This window comes from Leiobunum rupestre, chromosome 9 (assembly GCF_980474605.1).
Source record: "Leiobunum rupestre chromosome 9, qqLeiRupe1.1.hap1, whole genome shotgun sequence".
In the NCBI taxonomy this organism is placed as follows: domain Eukaryota; kingdom Metazoa; phylum Arthropoda; class Arachnida; order Opiliones; family Sclerosomatidae; genus Leiobunum; species Leiobunum rupestre.
Genome location: NC_143392.1, coordinates 7,367,066 through 7,390,889, shown reverse-complemented (window position 1 = coordinate 7,390,889; position 23,824 = coordinate 7,367,066). Strand labels below are relative to the sequence as shown.

General features: G+C 41.4%; 4 protein-coding genes across 6 annotated transcripts; 2 read left to right on the top strand and 2 right to left on the bottom strand.

Annotated features, from left to right (window-relative positions):
- The first annotated feature begins 831 nt into the window (after positions 1-831).
- Positions 832-11,814, top strand: LOC149926404 (uncharacterized). The gene is made up of 2 exons (XM_090157693.1): positions 832-999; positions 10,081-11,814. Exons 1-2 carry the CDS (start codon positions 832-834, stop codon positions 11,812-11,814), a joined length of 1,902 nt encoding a protein of 633 aa, XP_090013819.1.
- Positions 11,815-13,478: 1,664 nt separating this feature from the next.
- LOC149926403 (uncharacterized) lies at positions 13,479-14,246 on the top strand. Its single transcript, XM_090158662.1, has 2 exons — positions 13,479-13,502; positions 13,560-14,246. Exon 2 carries the CDS (start codon positions 13,561-13,563, stop codon positions 14,179-14,181), a length of 621 nt encoding a protein of 206 aa, XP_090014788.1. The 5' UTR covers positions 13,479-13,502; position 13,560; the 3' UTR covers positions 14,182-14,246.
- Positions 14,247-14,387: 141 nt separating this feature from the next.
- LOC149926402 (sodium/hydrogen exchanger 9B2-like) lies at positions 14,388-20,722 on the bottom strand. 3 transcript variants are annotated; one of them, XR_016473965.1, is made up of 13 exons: positions 20,565-20,722; positions 20,226-20,379; positions 20,028-20,144; positions 19,359-19,604; positions 19,203-19,290; positions 18,963-19,145; positions 18,623-18,905; positions 17,143-17,319; positions 16,977-17,085; positions 16,773-16,909; positions 16,601-16,702; positions 14,770-15,718; positions 14,388-14,628 (listed from the first exon to the last, which is right to left on the bottom strand). XR_016473965.1 is itself a non-coding variant. In XM_090159013.1 (12 exons), exons 2-12 carry the CDS (start codon positions 20,347-20,349, stop codon positions 15,605-15,607), a joined length of 1,680 nt encoding a protein of 559 aa, XP_090015139.1. In that variant the 5' UTR covers positions 20,350-20,379; positions 20,565-20,722; the 3' UTR covers positions 14,388-15,604. The 3 variants fall into 3 exon arrangements, 2 of the variants coding, with proteins under 2 accessions (XP_090015139.1, XP_090015140.1); XM_090159013.1 differs by having other exon boundaries at positions 14,388-15,718; XM_090159014.1 differs by lacking the exon at positions 20,028-20,144 and having other exon boundaries at positions 14,389-15,718.
- A 658-nt stretch (positions 20,723-21,380) lies between these two features.
- On the bottom strand, positions 21,381-22,278 carry Pfdn1 (prefoldin subunit 1). Its single transcript, XM_090158742.1, has 4 exons — positions 22,143-22,278; positions 21,814-21,980; positions 21,667-21,751; positions 21,381-21,605 (listed from the first exon to the last, which is right to left on the bottom strand). Exons 1-4 carry the CDS (start codon positions 22,182-22,184, stop codon positions 21,513-21,515), a joined length of 387 nt encoding a protein of 128 aa, XP_090014868.1. The 5' UTR covers positions 22,185-22,278; the 3' UTR covers positions 21,381-21,512.
- Positions 22,279-23,824: the final 1,546 nt, after the last annotated feature.

Here is a 23,824-nt window from a genome sequence, read left to right as displayed (position 1 = left end):
GTATTCACAACTGACGATCAATTAATTGACAATAATTCTCAACTGCTCCTACTTGGCAAGAGCGATCATTAAGCTATATGCTTCACCATTGATTGCCCAGACCAAAGTCCACGTCTTCCTACTCGGGTCTGTAGAGACCTTTTTCATGGTAACTACGAAAGATTGACAATTCAACTGGAAAACCGAACTACAGAATGATAATATTGAGCACTGCTGGTCGACGTTTGCGGATATTATAACCAATCATAACATACCAATTTCGTTATTCATCTCATACCACCCCCAATCAGCACACTTCTCTACTCGACTTGACAAATCCGGGCAATATAAATCATCGACCTGGAAATACTCTGTACGCCTAAAAGCTAGACATTCTGAACCACCGCAGAGCGATTCTACAGTCACATCAATAGCCTTCGAAAATCTAAATTCTCCATAACCGAAATAAAGGGTACGGATGAAAAAATAGCTTATGACCCCAGTTCCATGGGCACGCTCTTAAGCGATCACTGTAACTCGGCTACTCCTGCACATTGCACCACATCTATCTCCCCTGCTGACTGCGGATTAGGACCCCGATTTACCACTTTTTCCTGTACCCCTCCTCAGTCTACAAGCAACTACTTACTCTTAATCAATACCAAGCTTTTGGCGCTAAAGCAACTAGCCCCTACTCTTGCCTATCCTTTGTCCATTATTATAAACAAGAGTTTATCGACTAATATTCTTTCCAAGATCTGGAAATGGGCAAATATCACCCCTATATTTAAAGCAGGCACGAAAAATAACCCATCTAACTATCGGCCGATTGCCAACACTTGTCATATAACCATGATTAGTGAACGACTAGCCGATGAACAGCTACACTCTCACCTATCCGCCACCAATTTCATACACCCTTCTCAACATGGATTCCATTTGAAACTGTCCTGCACCTCTAAATTCCTCACTGTCACCAATGACTGGACTTCTTGTTTAGACAAGTGGCAGTCGGTCAATGTAATTTACTTAAATTTTTGCAAAGCATTCGACACCATACCTCACCAGGGTTTAATTAGAGCTCTCGAGAAAGCAGGTATATAGGTAATTGCTTTACATTGGCTCTCTGATTTCATAACTGAAAGACAACACTCAGTCGTCCTACAAGGAAATGACTACAGTTTACGCACGCCCCTAGTGGGGTCCCACCTGTTTGCCAACGACTCCAAACTAGCCTCACCTGTGGCCTCTCTCCAACACCATTCTGATTTCCAACCGGGTCATAAAACAGGGCATGGCATTCAACGTCGACAAATATGGAGTTCTCCACCTTGGTCACAACAATACCCGAAGAGTTTAAACCTTCGGAGGCATCATGTTATCTAACTTGGACTGCCCTGTGCGCGACATAGAGGTATGGATGACGCTCTCCCTCAACTTTAGTGAACACGGCCGTAAAGTTGTCAAGAAAATCAACTCTATAACCGGCCTCACTAGACGACCATTCTTCTTCCACACATTTCAAATATTTCGCACACTCTATAACTCCCTCGTGTAACTATAAACTGAAATATGAAGTCCCAGAAGGACCGGTTACCAAAATAACAGTGGCGTAAATAGGGCCCCCGAAACCCCGCGGTGCGAGGGGGGGCCCGTAGTTCCAGGGGGCCCCTTTTTAGTTCGTTTTATAACCTTGCTTTTGTTCTATCACGGCACGAGCTTTTCAGTCTGTAGGAAAATAATTTCGGTCATCATTTCCGATAAATCGAGGATAAGTAAAAATGAAGAAAGTCAAGAAACTTCATTGGCAGAGTTTCTTAAAAACGTGTGCAGGGGTGGAGAAATGGGGTACGCAACTGTGTACGGGCGCAAAGATTTTTGGACGCGCAAATTTTCTAGTTCTAGGAAAAACGTTTCGATGAGAAAGTTGTAGAGTGCTGTCGAAAATGTTCAAAGAAATTTGTTTCATTGGAAAAGAGCACTGTTTCACGAAGATATGAGCTGATTAAAAAAAAACAAGCTGTCCATAGGGGACAATAGCCTTCGCATTTTTGTACGTAAATGAAGGAAATCACGTTAAAAGATTAAATTCCTTAAAAAAAGTACGTGTAATTTACAAAAACGCCAATTTAGGCCTACAGCAGACCTAAAAACGTATCAGTAGGCCAACTACGCACAAAGGTCAAGTTTTAATTAGTATGTAATGTGAAAACTTTTGTTTCCAACCATTCTCTAACGTTTATTGAGTCGAATCGGCATGCCACTAAATTTTTCTCGTGATCTGCGTGCTGTTATGGTCGAGTTATTTTATGGTGAAGATAATCGTAACGTGAAAAGGGTTAGTGAATTTTTCACCGTTCGATATCCAGATAGAAGACCAAGCTACAACAACGTTCTTGGAGCTGTTCGTGCCTTTCAGACATACGGAAACGTCAATCCCAGATTTCGTGGACCAGGTCGTCAAGTCATCAACATGGAAGACACCGTTCTAGTCTATTTTGTTGCGTATCCTCGAGCAAGCGTCGGAGGTACAAGCGACGATCTCGGGTTATCGACGAATTACGTGTGGACCACTCTTCACAATCATAACTTTCATCCGTATGGAGCGACCCTCCACCAAGCTCTTCACGAAGGAGATCTGGAACGTAGATTTGATTTCTGAGAACCCATCATTACATTACATCAATCATATGCTGGTGACCGATGAGTGTTCCTTTGGGAGAGATGGGCCTTTCAACCATCAAAACGCCCACATGTGGTGTGACGAAAATCCTCACTGCGACTTTCCTCACCATCATAAACAACAACTCCGACTGAATGTTTAGGCGGGTTTGCTCGGGGATCGAGTTATTGGCCCATTTTTCGTCCCAGCTCGTCTTAATGGACAACGCTACTTGGCGCTTTTGCAGAACGAAAAAGCAGACGCTTTAGAAGATATTCCGCTGGAAGATTACAGACAGATGTGGTACCAACATGACAGCGCACCGCCCCACGTACCTAGATGTGTAGTGGAGCATCTTAACGAGTTTCCTCAGCGTTGGGTTGGCAGGAACGGGTGGCCTGCGAGGTCTCCGGACCTAACTCCGATGGACTTTTTCTTGTGGGGGTTCATCAAAGCACACAAGTTTACGAGATGCCCGTTGAGAATATCGAAGATTTGCGTCACCTAATCATTGCAGCCTTCGAACTTGTCACTCCTGATATGATCAGACGCTCGTTTCCAAACATGCTTCCTCGTGAGCAAACATGTATCGCGGCAAACGGAGGTATCATAGAAACTCACTTCTAAAATTTTTATGTTTATTCGAATTAAATGTTCAATTAAATCTTTCAGACATTTCTTTCATTTACATACGAAAATGCGAAGGCTATTGGCCCCTTTGGATAGCTTTTTGTTTCGTGGAAAAGTGTTCTTTTCCAATGAAAGCAAGTTCTTTGAACATTTTCGACCGCACTCTACAACTTTCTCATTGAAACTAAGTTTCTACGTAAAATATGTTGGAAGAATTTAATTTGAAACCCTTTATAGTTATTATCTATTCCAAAAATTCAAACACTTGCAAACAATTTCATTATTATTAAATACATAGCCAGTGAGTCCTGCCCCGAGTTACATTTTCGTAGCTAGGGCTTGTCGAGGTTAACGGTAATAGTTAGTGTAGGGAGCTGTTGGCTCGGTCTCGTGGCATGCAGGGCTTGTCACCACCCTCCTACGCATTGTAACCCGGCCACCTGAATTAAGGACTTCAAAAGTCGCTTGATGACTTAGGCCTAAGGTGGTGCCTTGGGTATTAGCCTAGCTGATTGTTATTGTTATTATTATTATTATTATTATTATTATTATTATTATTATCTACGAATCAAATTTCGGGGCGGTTTTCGCTTTTCGGGAAGGTTGGAAGAAAAGGAAAGGTGGTGGAAGCATTGCTTTGAAAGTGCTAAATCCCCAAAACCCTCCTTAAATACGCCATTGTTTATTAGTAGTAAACAAAAGTCTCGCAAAAAGAGTCGCATATGGGGGCCCCAAAAAGAGTCTCGCGGGGGGGGGCGAGGACCTTAGTTACGCCACTGCAAAATAACCTTATAAAAGCTCACCATCGATTCACAAAATTGACAAGAGGCCTTGACAACTAATCCCCAGGCAACTTCGTATTGACCCTTCACTCCTTCGACACGCTGTTAACGACATTTTTCAGATCTGGAATGTGTGGAAGGGAAAAACATCTGTTGACCCTTCTTTATTTTTCTAATTTGACCAATTACACAAGACTCGAGGCCATACTGCCAAAATTCTAAAAACAAGAGTTAGATCAAATGTTCGTCAATGGAATTTGGAGTTCCGAACCATTAATAACTGGAACTCTCTCCCTAAAGATATATTTACTTACGGAACACGGGAATTTCCCGAGCTTGGCTGTCGAAGGTATTGTCTGCTATTTGCAAATTTTTTCGCGGCAGAATGACGAATTGAGCGACGCGGAACCATTCTATCGTACTCAATGGCTGAAAGGTCCTCCGTACCCTAGATGCTATTTCTTACTTCTGGAAAAATTGGCCTCCATCTAAGTTGTGCTTAGGACTCTATCTATAGTTAGTTACTATTGTAAATATGGAGCTGAATTTTTCGGAGTTCCGGCAGGTGGTAGGTAAACGCGCTTTTCTCGGTAGAACGCGAGGTAAGCTGGTTAGGAGAGGTCTACATTATATTTGCTTCAGGCCCCGCCATTGACGACAGCATTCTAGTTACCTATGATATTTCTGTGGTGCCACATCTACAGTTTAAATTTGCTCACCTAGGACAATTTTGCCTAGGACACTTCATTCGCCAGTGGCAACATCCATCTCTAGTGGTAGGAATCTTTTGTTACCAATTCCCCAACGGGTGGTTTTCATTTCATACTTCAGCTACGGGTGGCCCATCCCTATCTCCAATTATCCCCCCGTGGCCGTGGACTTGACACATATACCAATCCTGATTATATTATTTATTTAATAGCCATAGTACAGTGAAATGAGTAAAACCTATGGTACCAAGAAAAGTGGAGGTTAAGGTAATACAGCTAGCGGAATAATGCAGTTAGGGGAAAAATATATTTAGGGGGAGATATTTATTTATTTGTCAATATACAGCTAGGTGTCTCAATTTGCTCGATCAGGCCATTTTTCTCAAAATGTATTTATGCTAGGGTTTATTTGTTAGGTATGGAAGGCTTTGGTTACCAAATTTCAGAAAAATCGAACGATTTTGTGCCGTTTTGGAAAATTAATTTTTTCACCGGTAGGTGTCACGCAAAATGATTCAATAGAAAAGTTGTAGGGCATAGTCGAAAGTGTAAAAATAATTTGGGTTCGGTTGAAAAAGACCTATTTTTCACTGAGTTTGGAGGTCGGGGGAAAAACAAGGTGTACTAGCAGGCAATAGCCTTTAACGAATTGTAGGTAACATGCATTTCAGTTATAAGATTTCGAAAAATAAACAAATAATAATTAGCCCAAGTGACAAATGTTTTTTAATGACTTCTACAAAATGTTTTCAAAAATGCCACCTTCTGATGCAATGCACAAATATGCACGATGTTGCATATTGCGAAATGCTCCCCGAACCATTTCTGGAGTCACCCGGCGACATGCTTCGATCATGGACTAATTAATGTATACACAGGGACGGTCCGCATAGGAAATTTAGCGGCTAGCGATTGCTAAATGTGCCCTCGAGCGGCGATTGTGCGAACTAACGACAAACTGAGTCAAGGGGGATGGAAACGGGAGGAAAGGTTTAAGGGTACAAAAAAAAAAGCAGTCGCCTTGCCGGCGATGTTGTAAGCTCCACGTGCGTTTGGTAAATGAATGCATTTATATTAACAATTAAATTGATTGATATTAATTTTTCGGCCCATACATTCGAGACGTTATTCTCAATTTGTCCAGACAAAAAGAAAATTAAAAAAGTGGATTTAAGTGATTCCGATAATGGTAAATCAAAGATTTTTTGGACAAGGCTTAGAAAAAGATGAACAGGAAAGGTATAAAGAAATCTTTCGTGTGTTCTTTATGACAATACTTCGAATCTTTTTTACACGAAGGGTAAACACACAGCTTTTTACTCATAATTAATTTGTAAAACTACTTAAATAAATTAAAGCTCTTAAATCATACACCTTATTCAAATGAACGAAAAAACCGTTTGTTTTTCAAATCATAAGCAGACGCCAACATCGATAGACTCCAAGACTTGCAGATAGAGGGCAGCATCGTTTTTCCGTTTGATGACGTTTTGACTCGGCTAACTTTTGCTTAAGGGGGGAGGAAAAGAGGGAACAGCATTAACAAGACTTAGTCGCCGATTTTATGAGAGAGTAGCGTTGTGCGGACCGTCCCTGTGTATACATTAATTAGTCCATGCTTCGATGATTCTTTGTCGTAAATCTTCAACGCTCGTCACAGGTGTTTGGTATACGAAGACCTTTACGAATCCCCAAAAAAAAGTTGAGTGGATCTTGCAGGCCAACGAACAGGACCAGTTCTTCCGATCCATCTTCCAGGAAACTCGTCGTTTAGATATGCAACCACGTCACGATATTGGTGAGGTGGCGCCCCATCTTGCTGGAACCAGATGCGTCTGTACTCGGCCAGAGGAATGTCGTCCAACACGTTGGATATTTCATTTTGAAGGAACTCCAAGTAGTTTTGACCGTTTAGACGATTTGGCAGGAAGAACGGGCCAATAATTCTGTCACCTAACAGACCAGCCCACACATTTAAGCGAAACTGCACTTGGTGGCGGTGAGGAAATCCCCAGTGTGGATTCTCATAGTCCCACATGTGTTGGTTTTGACGGTTGAAAGGCCCATCTCTTCCGAATGAACATTCGTCGGACATCAGTAGTTGATCGTGAAAATCCTGGTGTGCGTCAGCCATGCAGAAGTCGAGTCGGCGCTGTCTATCACCGTCATGCAGTCCTTGGTGAAGTGTCGCTCGATAAGGATGAAAATGGTGTCTTTTGAGTGTTCTCCAAACGTAGTTTCGATCCAACCCTAAGTCAAAGCTGGCAGTTCTGAAGCTCGCTCGAGGATAGGCGACGAAGTAGGCAAGTATGGTGTTTTCCATGTCGATGTCCTGGAGACCACGACCACGATACCTCGGATTGATATTACCCCAGTTGTCGAAGTCGCGGACCACTCTAAGAACCGTCGTATGACTTGGTCTGCAATTGGGAAATCGTCTAAATAACTGACTTACTAGAGTAGCATTACGACGACCTTCTCCGTAAAATAATTCTAGCATATGAGCGCGCTGATCTCGAGTGTAAAGAGGCATACTGGACAACAATCGGCCAAGCTGAGATAATGTTTTAACTTTGAAATGTAAACGCTTTAAATACTACTCGGACAATTGATATTTCACGTTAAAAAACAACAAAAGAAAAATAAGCGTAATTTTTGGTCTACAAATCTTTGTTTGATGATCTTACTCGTAACCACGTCGAAATGGAAGACGCGGTCTTTGTCTACTTTGTCTAATTAGGTGTTGAACGTAATAATTTTCTTTAACAATAAATTTTTGCAGACCTGATTATTAACTACATAGCTGAAAGCATAAGTTCCCTAAAATGAATTTAAATGTGTGTTGTGATTATGTACGATTGTATACGTTAAAGGCTATTGCCTGCTAGTACACCTTGTTTTTTCCCCCTACCTCGAAACTCTTTTTCAACCGAACCAAAATTATTTTTACACTTTCGACTATGCCCTACAACTTTTCTATTGAAACATTTTGCATGACACCTACCGGTGAAAAAATAAATTTTCCAAAACGGCACAAAATCGTTCGATTTTTCTGAAATTTAGTAACCAAAGCCTTCCTTACCTAACAAATAAACCCTGAAAATTTCAGAACCCTAGCATAAATACATTTTGAGAAAAATGGCCTGATCGAGCAAATTGAGACACCCTGTATATTTAGCCAACCATGTTTCCAAACCTAAGTGGGTAAATAGTTCAACGGAAAATTTTGAATAATCAGAAATAAAAACAATTTATTGAGTTAGAGAATTAGAGTCATTTATCACAGTATGGGCATAGGAATAACTACGCATTGTTGAGTTCGCTCTGGGCTTAGAAAACTTACAAGAATGTCCTCGGACCTCGCGTAGCGGTTAGTGGAATGAATTGTCCCATCTAGCTTCAAAAGCTCATACTGAGATCCTGATACAACTGGTTTTAGATCGACCCAAAGGTGTAATGGTAATAAATCCCTCCGTTCAGAACTTGCCCTTAGAAACACCGATAATCTAGCACTACTATTTCCCACTCAATGAGAAGAACTGTTGACTACTTGTGGGGTAGTGTAATCTTGGCTCTATGGTGTAATACCGAGAATCAGGCTTCGAGCCAGTGGCGGACTGGCCATAGAGTGAACCTGCCCGATGGCAGGTGGGCCCCACGGACCGTTTATGAAGTGGGCCCCTCAAACATGATAGCCTTATAGTTGTTAAAGCTGGGGCACTTTGTCTTCTGGCAGCCCAAAATATTAGACCCAGTCCGCCACTGCTTCGAGCTTCGGAAATTTAAATTTAAACTACGCACGAAACCTAATTTATTTATTTTATTTTCGAAGACCTATTGGTAAGAGTAATTCGTAAGTTTTTTTTAATTTCTTTTGGGTTTACCTTTTCATTATGGACTTTTCTGTGTATTGTAATAATTACTAAAGGTCCTCTACCTCTCTTTTATTATCGGTCCCAGACTCCCAGTACTTGGGCCTAATTGGTGCTGCTGATTATTATTATTAAGTCGCTTTCCGGGAAGTAAACTTCAATTAATTAAATAAAATTATAAAAAGCATCTTTTCCATTAGTAGACCTGACGACGCGTATTTTGAATTTGAACGTGGTTTTGAAAACTAAAGGCATTCATCGTCAGAGTAGAGAACCTCTAGCTCGATCAAGCCCCTAACGGCAAAAGTTTCTTCCTAGATTCCCATTTTCAATAATTTATCATGAGCAGTACGATAATGTTCGAAGGTTTATATAAAGTTTTTAAATTTACTTGTAGTAAATGTTTTTCGTTAGAGATAGAAAAGAGATTACCGTGTTAAGGCACCCCTGTTATTGACCGGGAAAATTGATCCCCCCTCCCTTGCATGTTTGAAAGCGGAGATGGGCAGAATTGTCAACGCCATCTATCCTTTCTTTGTTTACATCATAGATATAAGAAATGTATATAAAAGCGGACTGGAAGCATTTTCGCATTGTCCTTGATAATGCTCTAGGCGAAGAACACCTTACAGTCTCCTCCGCGGAATCCCTTCTCTTCAACTCGGCGAAGGCGTCGATTCCTCTCACCAGCGGCCACAGGAGGTATACGCCTCGCCAGCCGCCTTGGTGGGATACCCACTGCTCGGCGAAGGCTACTGTCATCACTGCGGCGCAGAGCCCAACGCTCGGGCCTCTCTGCGGACATGGTTCTTTATAAGCGGGAAAGGGCGATCTTCAAGAAACTGGTCAGGGAGACGAAGAAGACCAGCTGGCGGGCCTTCTGTGATCGGCTCCATGCTCATACGCCACTGCCGCAAATCTGGTCCCAGGTCAGATGGTTCAAGACTGGCGTACTCGCACTGAAGCTTCTCACGCTGCAGAAGGGGGCGGTTCTTTTCACAGACCAAAGTGAAGTTGCAGAGTGCCTAGCGTCCAAAGCTGCGGAGAATATTCATCCTCCCCCAGAACTCTGGCCGGCTCAAGCGTACGTCCCAGAGACTTCTCTTGCACGTCCACCGGCCAGGTACAACGCGCCCTTCTCGGCGCCGGAACTCAACGGCGTCATCTCCGGCCTTCACAAAACGGCCCCTGGTGCCGATAACATCTCGAACCTAATCATTAAAAACACCACCCCAGCGTTTCGCTCAGCCCTTCTCAGGCTCTACAACCATCTGTGGGCCGATGGCATCATGCCCTCGCGGTGGTAACATGCGATTCTTCATCCCATACTCAAGCCGGGCAAAGCATGCAGAGACCCCACTTCCTACAGGGACATCTCCCCCCTTCCGAACCTTGGCAAAATTTACGAGTGGCTTGTTCTTGGCCGTCTTACCTGGTTTCTGCAGGTGAATCGCGTGCTTCCGCCGGAGCAATCCGGCTCCCGCAAAGGGCGCCGGGCAACCGATAACGCCCTCCGGCTTGTTACCGCTGCTCAAGGGGCCCTGGCGACTAATCACCATTGTTTGGCAGTTTTCCTCGACTTAAAAGACGCCTTTGGAAGTGTCCACCATCAGGCGCTACTCTATAAGCTACAACGCCGGGGCCTTGAGGGAAACGTCCTCCGCTGGTTGGAGAACTTTTTGGACGGCCGTACCTTCCGAGTCCGAGTTAATGGCAAACTCTCAAAGCCGTACTCAGTTACCCGCGGCGTGCCGCAGGGCAGTGCAATCAGCCTAATCTTATTCTGCGTCATGCTCGACGACATTCCCGAGCTGTGTCCGAGGCCGGTTGACCAAGGGGAACATGCGGATGACATCAGCACGTGGATTTGCGGTCCAAACCTCAGCCGCCTCTTCCCTGCGATGCAGCTTGCTCTCGATAATATCTCGAGCTATGGAATCACCTGGGGTCTAAATTTCCAACCACTGAAATGCCAATTCATGATCATCACCAAATCAAAGCAGATCCAGGCCGGCCTTCACCTCACGCTCGGGCGCACTGCCCTCTCTCGGGTCTCGTCCTATCGGTATCTCGGAGCCCTGATTGACGACAAGCTGTCCTGGTCCCCACACATCGAGGTCCTCGTCGCTCCTTCGCTGAAGCGGCTTAACCTTCTGAGAGCCGTCTCCGCGACTCGTTGGGGGGCGGGAAGTAAGGTCCTTCGCCTTCTCTACACGCATCTCCTTCGCTCTCAGCTGGACTACACTAGTTCTCTCTACGCTTCGGCCACAGCTACTACGCTCGGCAAACTCGACAAGGTTCAAAATGCCGCTCTCAGAGTCATCCTAGGAGTTCCACAGTCCACTCCCATCCGGCTCATGGAATACAAAGCAGCCATTCCCCCCTTGCGTTTTCGGAGAGACCTCCTGGATCTCTTTAACATCGCTTCATGCGGAGCGTCTGACACACCCGATTTCTATCCTTCCCTTTTGCGATCGACCCTACCTTCTCTGGAACTCATCGAGGCCCGTTTCCCACCGGGCCGACTCCCTTTCCCTCTTCGAGCGTGGCGCCTTGCACAGGAGTACAATCTCCCTTGGCTTTTCAACTACTCCAGGGCCCATCTCCCTCGTCTGCGAACACCGGAGTGGGAACCACCAGCGGCCACGATCATTCATCGCTGGCTCTCTTCTACCAAGGAAGACCTGCCATCTGACGCGCTTCGGCAGCTCTTTTTCGCGACCCTCGAACCTTACGCCAGAGATGCTACGGTCATCTATACGGACGGCTCGCTCTTTTCGGACTCGGGTGTTGCTGGTGCGGCTTTCGCGATTCCGGCCCTCGGCGTCGGCGCGAGGTCCTTCGTGGACTCCGGGCATCCTATCAACCGGGTTGAGCTCCTCGCTATCCTGATGGCTCTTTCATACGCGGTGACAAATGTATCTGGTGAGCTGGTTATTTGCTTCGACTCTCAGAGTGCCCTCACCCAACTGCTGACGCACTCTTCTGATCCGGTTGTTTCAATAATCCATGATCTATGTGACAATTATCCCCGCTCCGTCACTTTCCTTTGGTGCCCAGCTCACGTGGGAGTGCCAGGCAACGAAACGGCGGACAAACTGGCCGGGGTCACCCAGCTTCAACGTCCTCAGGGGGTGCAATTCTTCCTTCCCTCGACACTCTCGCAGTGGCGTAGCTGATGGTCCGCAGGGCCCGCGGTGCGGGGGGGCCTCGAGTTTCAAGGGGGGCCTCGAGCTTCGGGGGTGCCCAGCTAACAATAAAAAAAATTATATAGGGGGGCCTCATAGGGATTTTTGCGGGGGGGGGCCTCTGAGTTCTCAGCTACGCCACTGCACTCTCGGAGCTAAAGAGTGTCTGTGGGAAAGCGATCACCTCTTCGTGGACTCGCACCTGGCGGTCTCTCGCAGCCCAGTGGCCTCTCTTGGCTGCGAAGCCTAACCCTGACTCTCAAGCCGTTCTGGCCGTTCAACTTCCTAGACTGGAGGACACTCTTCTCGCGTGGCTTGGTTGTGGCAGACTTCCCACGAAGGTGGTTCTTCATCGTTTCGGGCTTCGGAACTCGGACTCCTGCCCTCGGTGAGCGGTATGAGAGGACGCCGAACACGTCCTGTTCGCGTGTGCCTCCTTCGCGACCCCTCGACGGAATCTCTAGCTTTCGCTCCAGGCGTGGGGTCTCCCGGACTCCGTGGTGGGTGTTCTCACCGCCGTTCACGCGGGTTGGCAAGATGTGATTTTGGACACTTGTAAACTTCTCCGTAAAGCTTTTCCGCGATGATTGTGATTATTGTTCTTTTTGTATTTATTTTTCTGATGTGTATCCCTTTCAGCGCGTTTGTTCTTTCTCAATAACGTTTGTTCGCGGACTTTTCTCCCTGTGCGCCTGGTGTGAAGGCCTCGTTGCTATATACACCATTCCCCGCTACTATTGTTATTCTCATAGAAATCTCACAGGTAACTAGAATGCTGCCGCCTACGGCCGAGCTTGACGCCAGTTCGCCTTGAGCCTTCAGCCAATGAGAGGCCGTAGAGTGGTTTTGGCGGAGGATAATAATCCTCCTTGGATCCGCTACTATAGCGGGAGATAGGTGACGTCATTCTCTCTGGTGACATTAAATTCTTGGCAGAGCCACGATCTGGCTATCGTCTGCCACGGCGTTTGGCCCATTTGCCAGTTACACGGCAGCATTCTAGTTACCTATGAGATTTCTATGGTTATTCTGCCCCCCCCCCCCCCCTAAAGGTCTAGATAATTTTCGGGGCGTCTATGCATAACATAAAATACGGAATTGACACCTAGCAGACTCCGAGGAAGGCACGTGACCAAGAGCGCGAGCTCTCTTAGCATTTTAGTACTAAGTGCTTGACCTTTCCGCAGGCCGTAGTCTTTAGACGCCATCTGTTGGTGACTTTTAGTATAATTTTTAAGCAGGAGACATTGGCTCTCGCGACGATAGCATGAGCTTTCTTACCGATAGATAGCGCCTTAAAAGGATAGCCTGCAGAAATTACGCGTTTCTGCTAGCTGTCACCTCCGTATTCACTCCCTTTGAAATATTTTATCTAGACCTTTATATACGTTTCCTATATCTATGGTTTACATCAAATGACAGTTGATTTTCCAAAAGGCATAACGTATTTCATTTCACCGCGCGTCGATGGCACCACGTAATCTGCCCATCTCATGGCGTCCTACATTGGCGAAAAGGGGGTCGGCACTCGCGGTCAACTTCGCCAGATATAATAGTACCTCTATTTCTTTTCTATCTCTGTTTTTAATCCTAGGAAATATTTTCAGTACCGGACCTGGCAACGCTGTCGGATAATACCAAAATTTGATTTTTAAACTCGGATCTCCACATGAATTAACGTAAATATTTTTTATCTACAGATGAATATTTAAAATAATTATTATTAATAATTATAGTATGATTGGTCCGATGAGAAATCAGTTAACTCAAAAAAATATAATCCTGGCAAGTGGTTCACCTAGAAGAATTGATCTTCTAAAATCCATAGCATTTCCCTTTGAAGTTGTTCCTTCAACTTTTGAAGAAAATTTAAAGCCACATGACTTTCCTAATCCGTTTAGCTTTGCTATGGAAACAGCGAGGCGCAAGGCCGTAGAAGTGTTCAATCGTTTATCTAGTCCCAACTATTCTAAACAACCTGATCTAGTCATTGGAGCAGATACTATCGTTACTTTCGAAAATAAAGTTTATGGGAAACCCAAGAACAAGGATGAAGCATTTGAAATGCTCACCAAATTTGGCGGAAAAACACATACAGTTTATACAGGAATGGCATTTGTTAACGATAAAAGTACAAAAACTTTTTACGAAGGCACTGAAGTTTCAATGGGAATTTTAACTCCTGATATTATTTGCGAATATATTGAAACTGGGGAACCTATGGACAAAGCGGGTAGTTATGGAATTCAGGGCTATGGGGGAACCCTTATTAAAGGAATTGTGGGTGATTATTATAATGTAACAGGTTTTCCATTACACAGATTTTGTGTGGAACTGGATGCATTATTCAATAAATGAAAAACTTTCGTAATACTTTTTTATTGATGTATATTAAGTAAATAAAATAAATAATATTAAGATTATTTCTAACTTCATAAATTTATATTTGACTCTATTGCACAATAAACAAGTATCTAAAACACTTAAATTAAACATGACCATGGCTCGGTATGAACGCACTTTTAAACATTGCACTCTATATAAAAAGTAAATTAATATCAGAAGTATATAATACATCTCTTGAGTGAAGTATCCTAATATTGTTTGATTGAAACATGTACCTTCGCTGAATATACAATATAGTTACTTTCAAAACTATTACATCAGGAACATATGGTTTTTACATTGACTATTTATACACTTTATATTATCAGGCATAATACTATACGGTACTTTTTAGCGGTGATGCAATGTACACTTCCTACGAAGATACATGTTTCACTTTTATAGTGTAGATGGATACATCTTTCGTAAGCAGTGGCGGACTGGGTCTAATATTTTGGGCTGCCAGAAGACAAAGGGCCCCAGCTTTAACAACTATAACTCTATCATGTTTGAGGGGCCCACCTGCCATTGGGCAGGTTCACTCTATGGCCAGTCAGCCACTGTTCGTAAGAGATATTTATACTTCATTTAATACAAGAGTATTACATTTTTGGCTTAGTTTCAAAGAAATTTGGCACGTATGGGGTTAAAGAGGAAAACCATCCCCTTTTGAGACGACCCCATTTATTGAGCTAAGAAACTTAAGTATTACTTGGGCAGTTAAGAGCGGAAAAAAAATAATGATTCTTGTGACGGAAATGATTTTTTATATTAGTTTTTAAAGAACTATAATAACGATTATAATATTCTTTCAAATACCACGTTGTACATCTTTGGACTTTTGAAACTACCACCACTCTAAGAGCACCCAAAAATTATCACAAAACACATTAAACCACTTTTGGGTGTATGAGCCTCAAGTTTTTCAAGTTACCAGAGAAATATAGTCATCACAATCAACTTAAGTCTCTTTTTAAGACTTTGAGGAGCGAAAGTAATCTAAATCTACAAAATGGAGGGCAGGATATTTCATAGATTTGCAAATATGGGTATATAGGAAAAATACATTTCTTATCATTACATTAAATCTCACAATTTCTTGAGGATAAATCTCTCATTAAGTAAACTCCATTTAACAACGCGGGAAACAAATGGAATATTTAGCATCATTACGTGTCAAAATATTTCTGAATTTTGTTACCCTGTAACCAACGTTGGTATTTATAATACTCTTATCTTCGCAACGGGGAATTATGTAAATCTCTTTTAAGTAAACTTTTTTTAAAGATTCAGGGATGGATTTAGATACTGGTTGTACATACAGGAGTATTGATATCAACAACCTCAAAACAACTAGCTAAAGAGTAAGAGGTTATTTCATAAAAAGTCGATTGACTCAGGAAGGCAAATTCTTTGGAGTTTGAGTTAAGAGTTTAGGAGCGGACAGAGCAATGGCTAATGCACCCAAAGGAGCAGTCGTCAGAATCGATAATACTGCCACAGTTAAAACCTTTGAAGTGAAAAAAAAAACAACGAAAAATTGATTAGATTGCAAAAAGGTGTAAAATGATTTTGATCTATTCTTGCACTTATGTACAATTAATAATAAGCGTAAAAGCACCAATTAGATAGGGAAAACCATAAATAAAAGATTATTTGGGATGGAAAATAACCGACAGCTTTTGACTAATTTTTTTTTCGTAAATATCATTTAAAATTTTTTTGAGTTTTAGCGCAGGGATTTGTCATTCAATAAATTTTACACTTTCTCGACAGGTCTCTGCCCCAGGAATTTGAGAGACACACTTGCTGTATCATCAGTATTAGAAACGTGCGAATGTTTAAAAATTCGAGTACTGGAGTCCGAGTAAGAGTACTATCACATTGTCAGTACCAAAGATAATCTAGACTACGTACTGATATTTCTAGGACTCAAACAAGTACCAGAGTAATTCGCCTAGGCCTAGAAATTACTCGAACTGCACTGAGTTGAGAGATAAAGGGTTTCTTTGATGGAGCCTAAGTCATTATTTTTTAAGTTGGCAATTAAATTAATTGTTTATAATAAATTTAGTATTAATTTTAATTTTTGTCCAATGGCTTAAGGATAAATTTAGGATTCCACACCATTTTTCAGGACTGAGCCTCAATGAGGCCAATGTTTACCGAATAATATACTACTCAGTTCAGTTGAGAGTTAAAGTCAGAGCTGGGTGGGAGGTTAGTGTTGAAAATAGATTCTGTTATAAAATTAACATTTATAGGAAGTGTCATACTTATAGCTTTTATGTTACTTATGGTAATAATTGTATGAATTGTTTAAATATCAAAATCAATTTTTATTTAAAATAAAAAAATTAAAGTGATTTAAAAGAGAAAAACAACCACTTACAGTGATTCCCAATTCGATCTGTAAATTAAAAGTTTTGTTCACTACTTCGGATCTACGAGCGAGATCCCGAGCCAAATCCAAAGCTACAGATCCAATTGCCGCCTACAATGAATAAAGAAAGTTATAATGGGATTTCGTTCAAATTAAACCAAATAACATTTAGTTTAAATACCTGAACAGTTGCTTTCGGAATCCAAGCTAGGGATATGAAGATGCATTCCTTAAACGAAAATCCACCACCTAAAACTGCGGTGAAAGATGCTAGGAGCCTCATAGCTAGTCCAATACCAAGGCAGGCCAGTCCCAAAACTGAAAAATAACAAAAATTAATCATTGAAATCACATTAATATTTTAAAATAACGTGAATATGCCTACCAACAGTATCAATATCCATTTGACTCAGTTTCAGCTCAGCTCCGATCAAACCAAACAAAGCAGGTTGCAGTAAAAGCCATAAAATATTTAGAGCTTGCACGATAACATTCTATAAGAGCAAAATTAAGTAATTTTCGGACTGCAATGGCTTAGTCAAAAAAATTACATCAGCCGCCTCAGTTTTGGACCAATCTTCTTCACGCCTCCATTTAAGAGCCGCAACAAAGGCGAAACTCAAACAACCCAATGCCCCTGCTCCTGCAATTTCCGCTTGCTGACTGCCAAACATGGCGAATAAACCGCCAAAAGTCAACAAAGTGGCTCTGAATATTCCAGCATTAGTCTAAAATATAAGTTCAATTATTAACAGTACAACAAAGTAAGCAAAAAAATTAGGGGTGTGCGAGTCCTGTTTTTTAGGTTTCGGGTTGAGTACTGAGACTTGGAAAATTGAACTCATTCTAGTCTTCGAGACTAATTTGAGTCCTATTCGAGCCTCAAATTTTATCCTACCCATTTAAAATAAGAAAAAATATTTTAACTACTTAAATTTATAACTAATTTGAATTTCGAATTGGTATTAAAATATTACCAAAATTCTCTAAAACTAAATATTATTATCCCTTTTATCAGATATTTATTTATTTATTTTTATGATTGATATTGACTCCTAAATTAAAATTATTTGGGGAATATTTGGAAGCAAAGCAAAAAAGAATCGTCGGCGAATAGAGAGACTCGTCGGCGAATAGAGAGACTCGTCGGCGAATAGAGAGACTCGTCGGCGAATAGAGAGACTCGTCGGCGAATAGAGAGACTCGTCGGCGAATAGAGAGACTCGTCGGCGAATAGAGAGACTCGTCGGCGAATAGAGAGACTCGTCGGCGAATAGAGAGACTCGTCGGCGAATAGAGAGACTCGTCGGCGAATAGAGAGACTCGTCGGCGAATAGAGAGACTCGTCGGCGAATAGAGAGACTCGTCGGCGAATAGAGAGACTCGTCGGCGAATAGAGAGACTCGTCGGCGAATAGGGGGACTCGTCGGCGAATAGGGGGACTCGTCGGCGAATAGGGGGACTCGTCGGCGAATAGGGGGACTCGTCGGCGAATAGAGGGACTCGTCGGCGAATAGAGGGACTCGTCGGCGAATAGAGGGACTCGTCGGCGAATAGAGGGACTCGTCGGCGAATAGAGGGACTCGTCGGCGAATAGAGGGACTCGTCGGCGAATAGAGAGACTCGTCGGCGAATAGAGAGACTCGTCGGCGAATAGAGAGACTCGTCGGCGAATAGAGAGACTCGTCGGCGAATAGAGGGACTCGTCGGCGAATAGAGGGACTCGTCGGCGAATAGAGGGACTCGTCGGCGAATAGAGGGACTCGTCGGCGAATAGAGGGACTCGTCGGCGAATAGAGGGACTCGTCGGCGAATAGAGGGACTCGTCGGCGAATAGAGGGACTCGTCGGCGAATAGAGGGACTCGTCGGCGAATAGAGGGACTCGTCGGCGAATAGAGGGACTCGTCGGCGAATAGAGGGACTCGCCCGGTATTTTTAATTTTATTTATAAACTCGAGTCCACTTCAAGTAATTTTTCAGTCTTGGCCTTAGAGTACTCGCACAGCCCTAAAGAAATCATCATAACTTACAGATTTGGAATTGGGAAAATACCAACAAATTCCACCTAAAAGTGTCCCAAACACTATACCAATTAGAGCCTCAACGGGTCCTTTGAGAATGGTCCATGTCATATTTCCTTGAGAAAAAGTAATTCCAAGCAATATGCCAAACCCAGTGATCGCAAGGACGTCGTCAACACTAGCTGCAGCAATGACTAAAGTTGGAATCCCCTTGTTGATACCCAATCCTCTTTCTTCCAAAGAAAGCATAAATGGAACCACCACAGCTGGAGACACAGCTCCCAACACAAAACTGAAAAATCGCAATACTTAATATTCACTACTTTTAATGAGTGAAACTAAATTATACCCGAGCATGAAGCTCCACAGCCAGGGTAAATCAAGAATTAAGTGACCCATAATACCAATCGTTAGTGTTTCAACCAAACAAGGAAAGAATGCTAAGCGGCAACAGACGAAACTAAGTTTACGCAGGACATCAGGATCTAAGCCCAAGCCCGCGCGTAAAAGAATAACAACTAATGCAGCGTTTCTAAAAAAATAAAAATGAATATTATGAAAGTTTGAAATGTTACAAAAGGAAACAAACCTAAATGCAGCGGACATAATTGAATCCAGATTTTCAGCAATATTAATTCCTGGTATATTTCTGAGACCAAAGCCAACTAATAGCATTCCTAAATACAAACAGTCATGTAATTAATTGAAGCTTTCTTTAATTAGCATTTCAAATTTGATTTCTCACCGAGTAGTGGGGGACATTTAATCAGGACTATTATTTGACCTCCTATGTAACTACAAAATATAACCATTAGGAGTGCAAATATATGACCACTAGGAAGAGCTGGGTCTCCAAATAGGCCCCAAAAAGTTCCCCAAAGCAAGAGGAATAAAACGGCAATGGCTGCGTAGGAATGTAATACTTGTGGTCGTTTTAAGCAACTTTCAAATTTCTGTTCTCCAGATAAAACCGCTTCTGGAGTATTCATCACTTTAAATGAAACGAGTGTTGTTGTTTATTGGATAAATGATGACTAAAGCATAAACACAAACTTAAAAAGCATAGAAAATAATGGATAAAATTATAAAACTGCTACTTTCCCCCAGGTCCATATACACCAAAAAATTCAAGGGGCATTCTATACATTTAAAGGGATCACTTACAACAGGGGAAGGCATAGGGCTCACAAAAAACTGGTTTTGAAGCACACTGCAAGTCTGGATTTTATGGTACCCCTATGCCTCCCCCTGTTGTGAGTGATGGATCCCTTTAAGAAAGCGCCAATGAAATGCACTCCAAAATCATAATAATAAAAAATTTAGTAGTGACCCAGTGCAGATTTTGGAAGCGGAGGGCAGATACAGTTCTACATTCATCTTACAAAAGCAACCACTAATTAAGGAATAAATCTACCTGAGTTATTAGTAGAAATAGAAGAAAAGGCTAGTAGACCAGATAAACCTAACCCCATATTAAACGGTCCAGGCAAAGCAGTAGTTGACATGCAAATTAAGTTTTGGTGACTCAAAGCTTATGTGTTGCACATGCAATGAAAGAGTTTTCATGATTTTGAACCATGCTAAAGTTATTAAATTAAAAATACTATAATACCCTGTGCTCTCGAAAGGGCCATTTGCTCCATTTGTCTTCGCTGTTCTTCAGTAATAATATCATTATCATCGTCAAGTACAATCTGGGCAATACTCAGTCTTTGAGGTTTATTTGACATGTCCATCCTTGATATTGTTTAAATAGTTCGGTACCTCTTTACAATTTAAGCAAAATTAATAAGCAGCTATATCTCAAGATTAATAGCAGCCTGCAGTCCAAGGCCACTCACTGCCAGGCTGTCAGCTTAATCCAAGCTGTCAGCTTGTCAGTAGGAGCTAAGTCTTAGACAAGGCTTATCATTTTGTGGCCAAACCATACACATAATGAAATAGTACTTACCAATAGGCATATTAATCAAGTATTTGGAATCTCTAATTAAGTGTTATAGTTTTTAAACTTCAAGGAATAGTTTTTAATCCGTAACCGGCAAAAACCACACTAGCTGATGGAGAGTACAGAGTTGCCAGATACCTACTAGTTCCGTGGGATGTTTCACCTTGGAGTAATAATACAGTAGCGATTGGGTGGCGATTTTGGTTTAACCTGTTTGTTAAGCGGTTAAGAGCCGCCGAAGTCCCGCCCTAGGAATCTGGAGTATTTACACCTCGCACCATCTGTGTTGGAATGAAACCACTACATAAAAACATTTTTCTTCTCTCATTCCAGCACAGATGGCGTGAGTTACAAATAACCCCGATTAAGAATTTACGATGGTGCGGCTTCAGCAGCTCTTAACCCACAGGTGAAACCAAATCGAAACCCGATCGCTACTCCCTCACTTAATTTCTCCAAGGTTTCACCATGGACTAGGCTAAGCTATATTAGCTTGTGCATGGTTTCACTGTCGAAAAAAACACAAATACACTGTCCCCTCGCCACCATACGGCTTGCAAATCGGAAATGTATTTTCTATCAAGAGGACAACCCAGCTTTGTCCAATTTGAACTAGTGAATTAAAAACGTCACTACAAATTAATATCCAGTGCTTCTGGATAATTAATCTAAGTAGCCAAAATCACATTGTGAAATGAAAGACCTCAGTATTGTGGGATTGTTTCTAACCTTGGCACTTTTGTGTTAAAATATTTGCCTCACCTAACTGTTCTTTAAAAACTCCAATAGGCAAGAAGCAGGCAGACAATAAAAATTACACAATTTAAAATAAAATCATATTTTATATTTATTTCCAAACATTAGTGATGTTAACACAAATTTTAATATGGAGCAAGTAAAAAGCCTAAAGATGAGTCAGTGTTTTTAATGTAAGAAAAAATATCACACTAGCATTTACGGAATTCCAGTTTTTTGTTTATTGGCAATCATTTCTCTTAGGTTATCTTCACTTTCTTTCATATTTCTCTCTAAGTAAGACTTGTTGCTCTAATGTTTAAGAATGAAAGATTAAATTTGTTATATTTGGTATTTAACTATTTAGCTTTACCTCTAGCGTTTTGACTTTCTCTTCTGATGTTTTAATTTTTTCATCAAGAGACTGTTTAACTTCATCTTTTGTTGTTAACATGAACCTTTGATAAACACATATTGCAGTCATTATAGCAACTCATATCATTTGAAAATGAATAAGTACATTCGGCCAATTCCTTGGTACATCCGTATGTCACTGTCCAAACCCTGGATCTCACTTTCCGTTAGTTTTGAATGCACTACGGATCTTTTTAAACTTTCCATTTGTAAATCAGACATTTTCAGTTTTTGCGTTGTCTCTATCATTTTACTTTGAAGTTCTTGAAACGCCTACAGAAATTATTAAGGCGTTGTGAATTGTGATTACTAAACCTTGGATTGACTAAACTAACAAAATGTTAGAATTGAAGTTTAAGCCTTGGCAATAATTTTCCAATGCTACTATTGCTACGCTTCTACAAGTTTTCGCTTAGTTAAAATTAATATTCTTACCTTCTTTAATTCAAGATCGACTGGAAGTGCTACACCAGTCATTTTAATTATAATTTCAATTAATAACCTAAACCAAGACTCTCAATTCTCGACACTTTGTCGCCCGGCTGACTCGCTCCAGCGTTGCCAGGTTTTGAACTTTGATGACCAAAAAATAATGAAAATTATCGATTCGATTTCGATAACAAAATTATCGTACCCTTTAAAAGTAGCGGTAAATTTGAATTCCATAGGGACATACGGATGTACCAAGAAATTGACAGAATTTACTAAATCATTTTCAAATTATATGAATTGCTGTAATGACCGCAAAATTTGTTTATCAAAGGTTCATGTTAGCAACGAAAGATCTGCCGTGCAAAGCACAAAAGCATTAACGGCCAGAACCAAAATATGGAGAAAACCCGCGAAATTCAAACTTTCTTTGCCTTAAGATACCCCAACTTACTTCTTTCAAGATTATATAGTAGACTTGGATTTTTCAACTCAAATTATATTCTGGTACTAAACAATTTACAGGCCAAACGATATTTCTGAAATATCATAAAAAAATGCTTTTTACCACGTATATGTTGGACTATTTATGTCTTAAAACGCGAAAAAAATGCGTAGACCTTGATTTGACTTTTAAAGAAAATAAACACATTAATGCGTTTCTGGTTTGAAAATAATGCAAAAACCTAAAATAATGCGTTTTGAAACAAGTCATTTCTCTAAGAACAAAAATTTTAAATTCGAAAATTAGTTCAAAATTGAATTTAACGTATAAAATAAGGTGAAATAAAACCAAAATCTGTAAATCTAAAATTTGGTCGTTAATGCTTTTGTGCTTTGCACGGCAGAGATGAAGTTAAACAGTTTCTTGATGAAAAATCTAAATATTTCCGATAAATTCGAAAATTAATGTACATTGTACCATTATGCTAAAGCAAAATTATTGAAAATATTCTACAGTATATGGTACCATATGTATGCCCAAAAACCATTTTCGTTAAAGGAACTTTGTTCAAGGGATATGACGTAAATTACATCATTTCCAAGTCCGTGACGAAAAATGCATCAACTTATAGATGGGAAACGGAAGTTGGGCTAGCGGATTTTGAAAACGCACCGAATTCCTCGCGCGTTTTTGGCTTTAGCAATCTGTAGTTTTGCTCGTGCCTCGCGATCATGTTATTTCGTTTCCATGGTAACCTTTTCAATAGCGCAAGGATTATAAGAATTTTCCCTTTTTGGGTCCAATGGGTGGTTAAATAAAACATCTTAATTAAAGTAAATCGCCAAGAAGTAAAATGACCTGCAATTTACTGCTTGTGGAATTAATGGAAACTTTTCACCTGTAAACAGAACTTCGTGTTTTTGCTAAGCCCTAATACGTCAAAAAGAGCTACCTGGTCAAAATTGAACATAAGGTACAGTTTTAAAGTTTCCATTATTTCAACAATCACTATATAAACAGTAACTTGCGGGTCCTGGCTCTCGGAAATATTACTTCCTGCGATTTCCTTGAAGATGTTTTATTGAAGCGTCTATTACTGTATGTTCAGTGCCGTAAATAGGGCCCCCGCAATCACGCGGTGCGGGGGCCCCCTTTTTAGTTCGTTTTATAACCTGGCTTTTGTTCTATTCTATCACGGCACGAGCTTTTCAGTCTTTAGGAAAAGATTTTGGGTCATCATTTC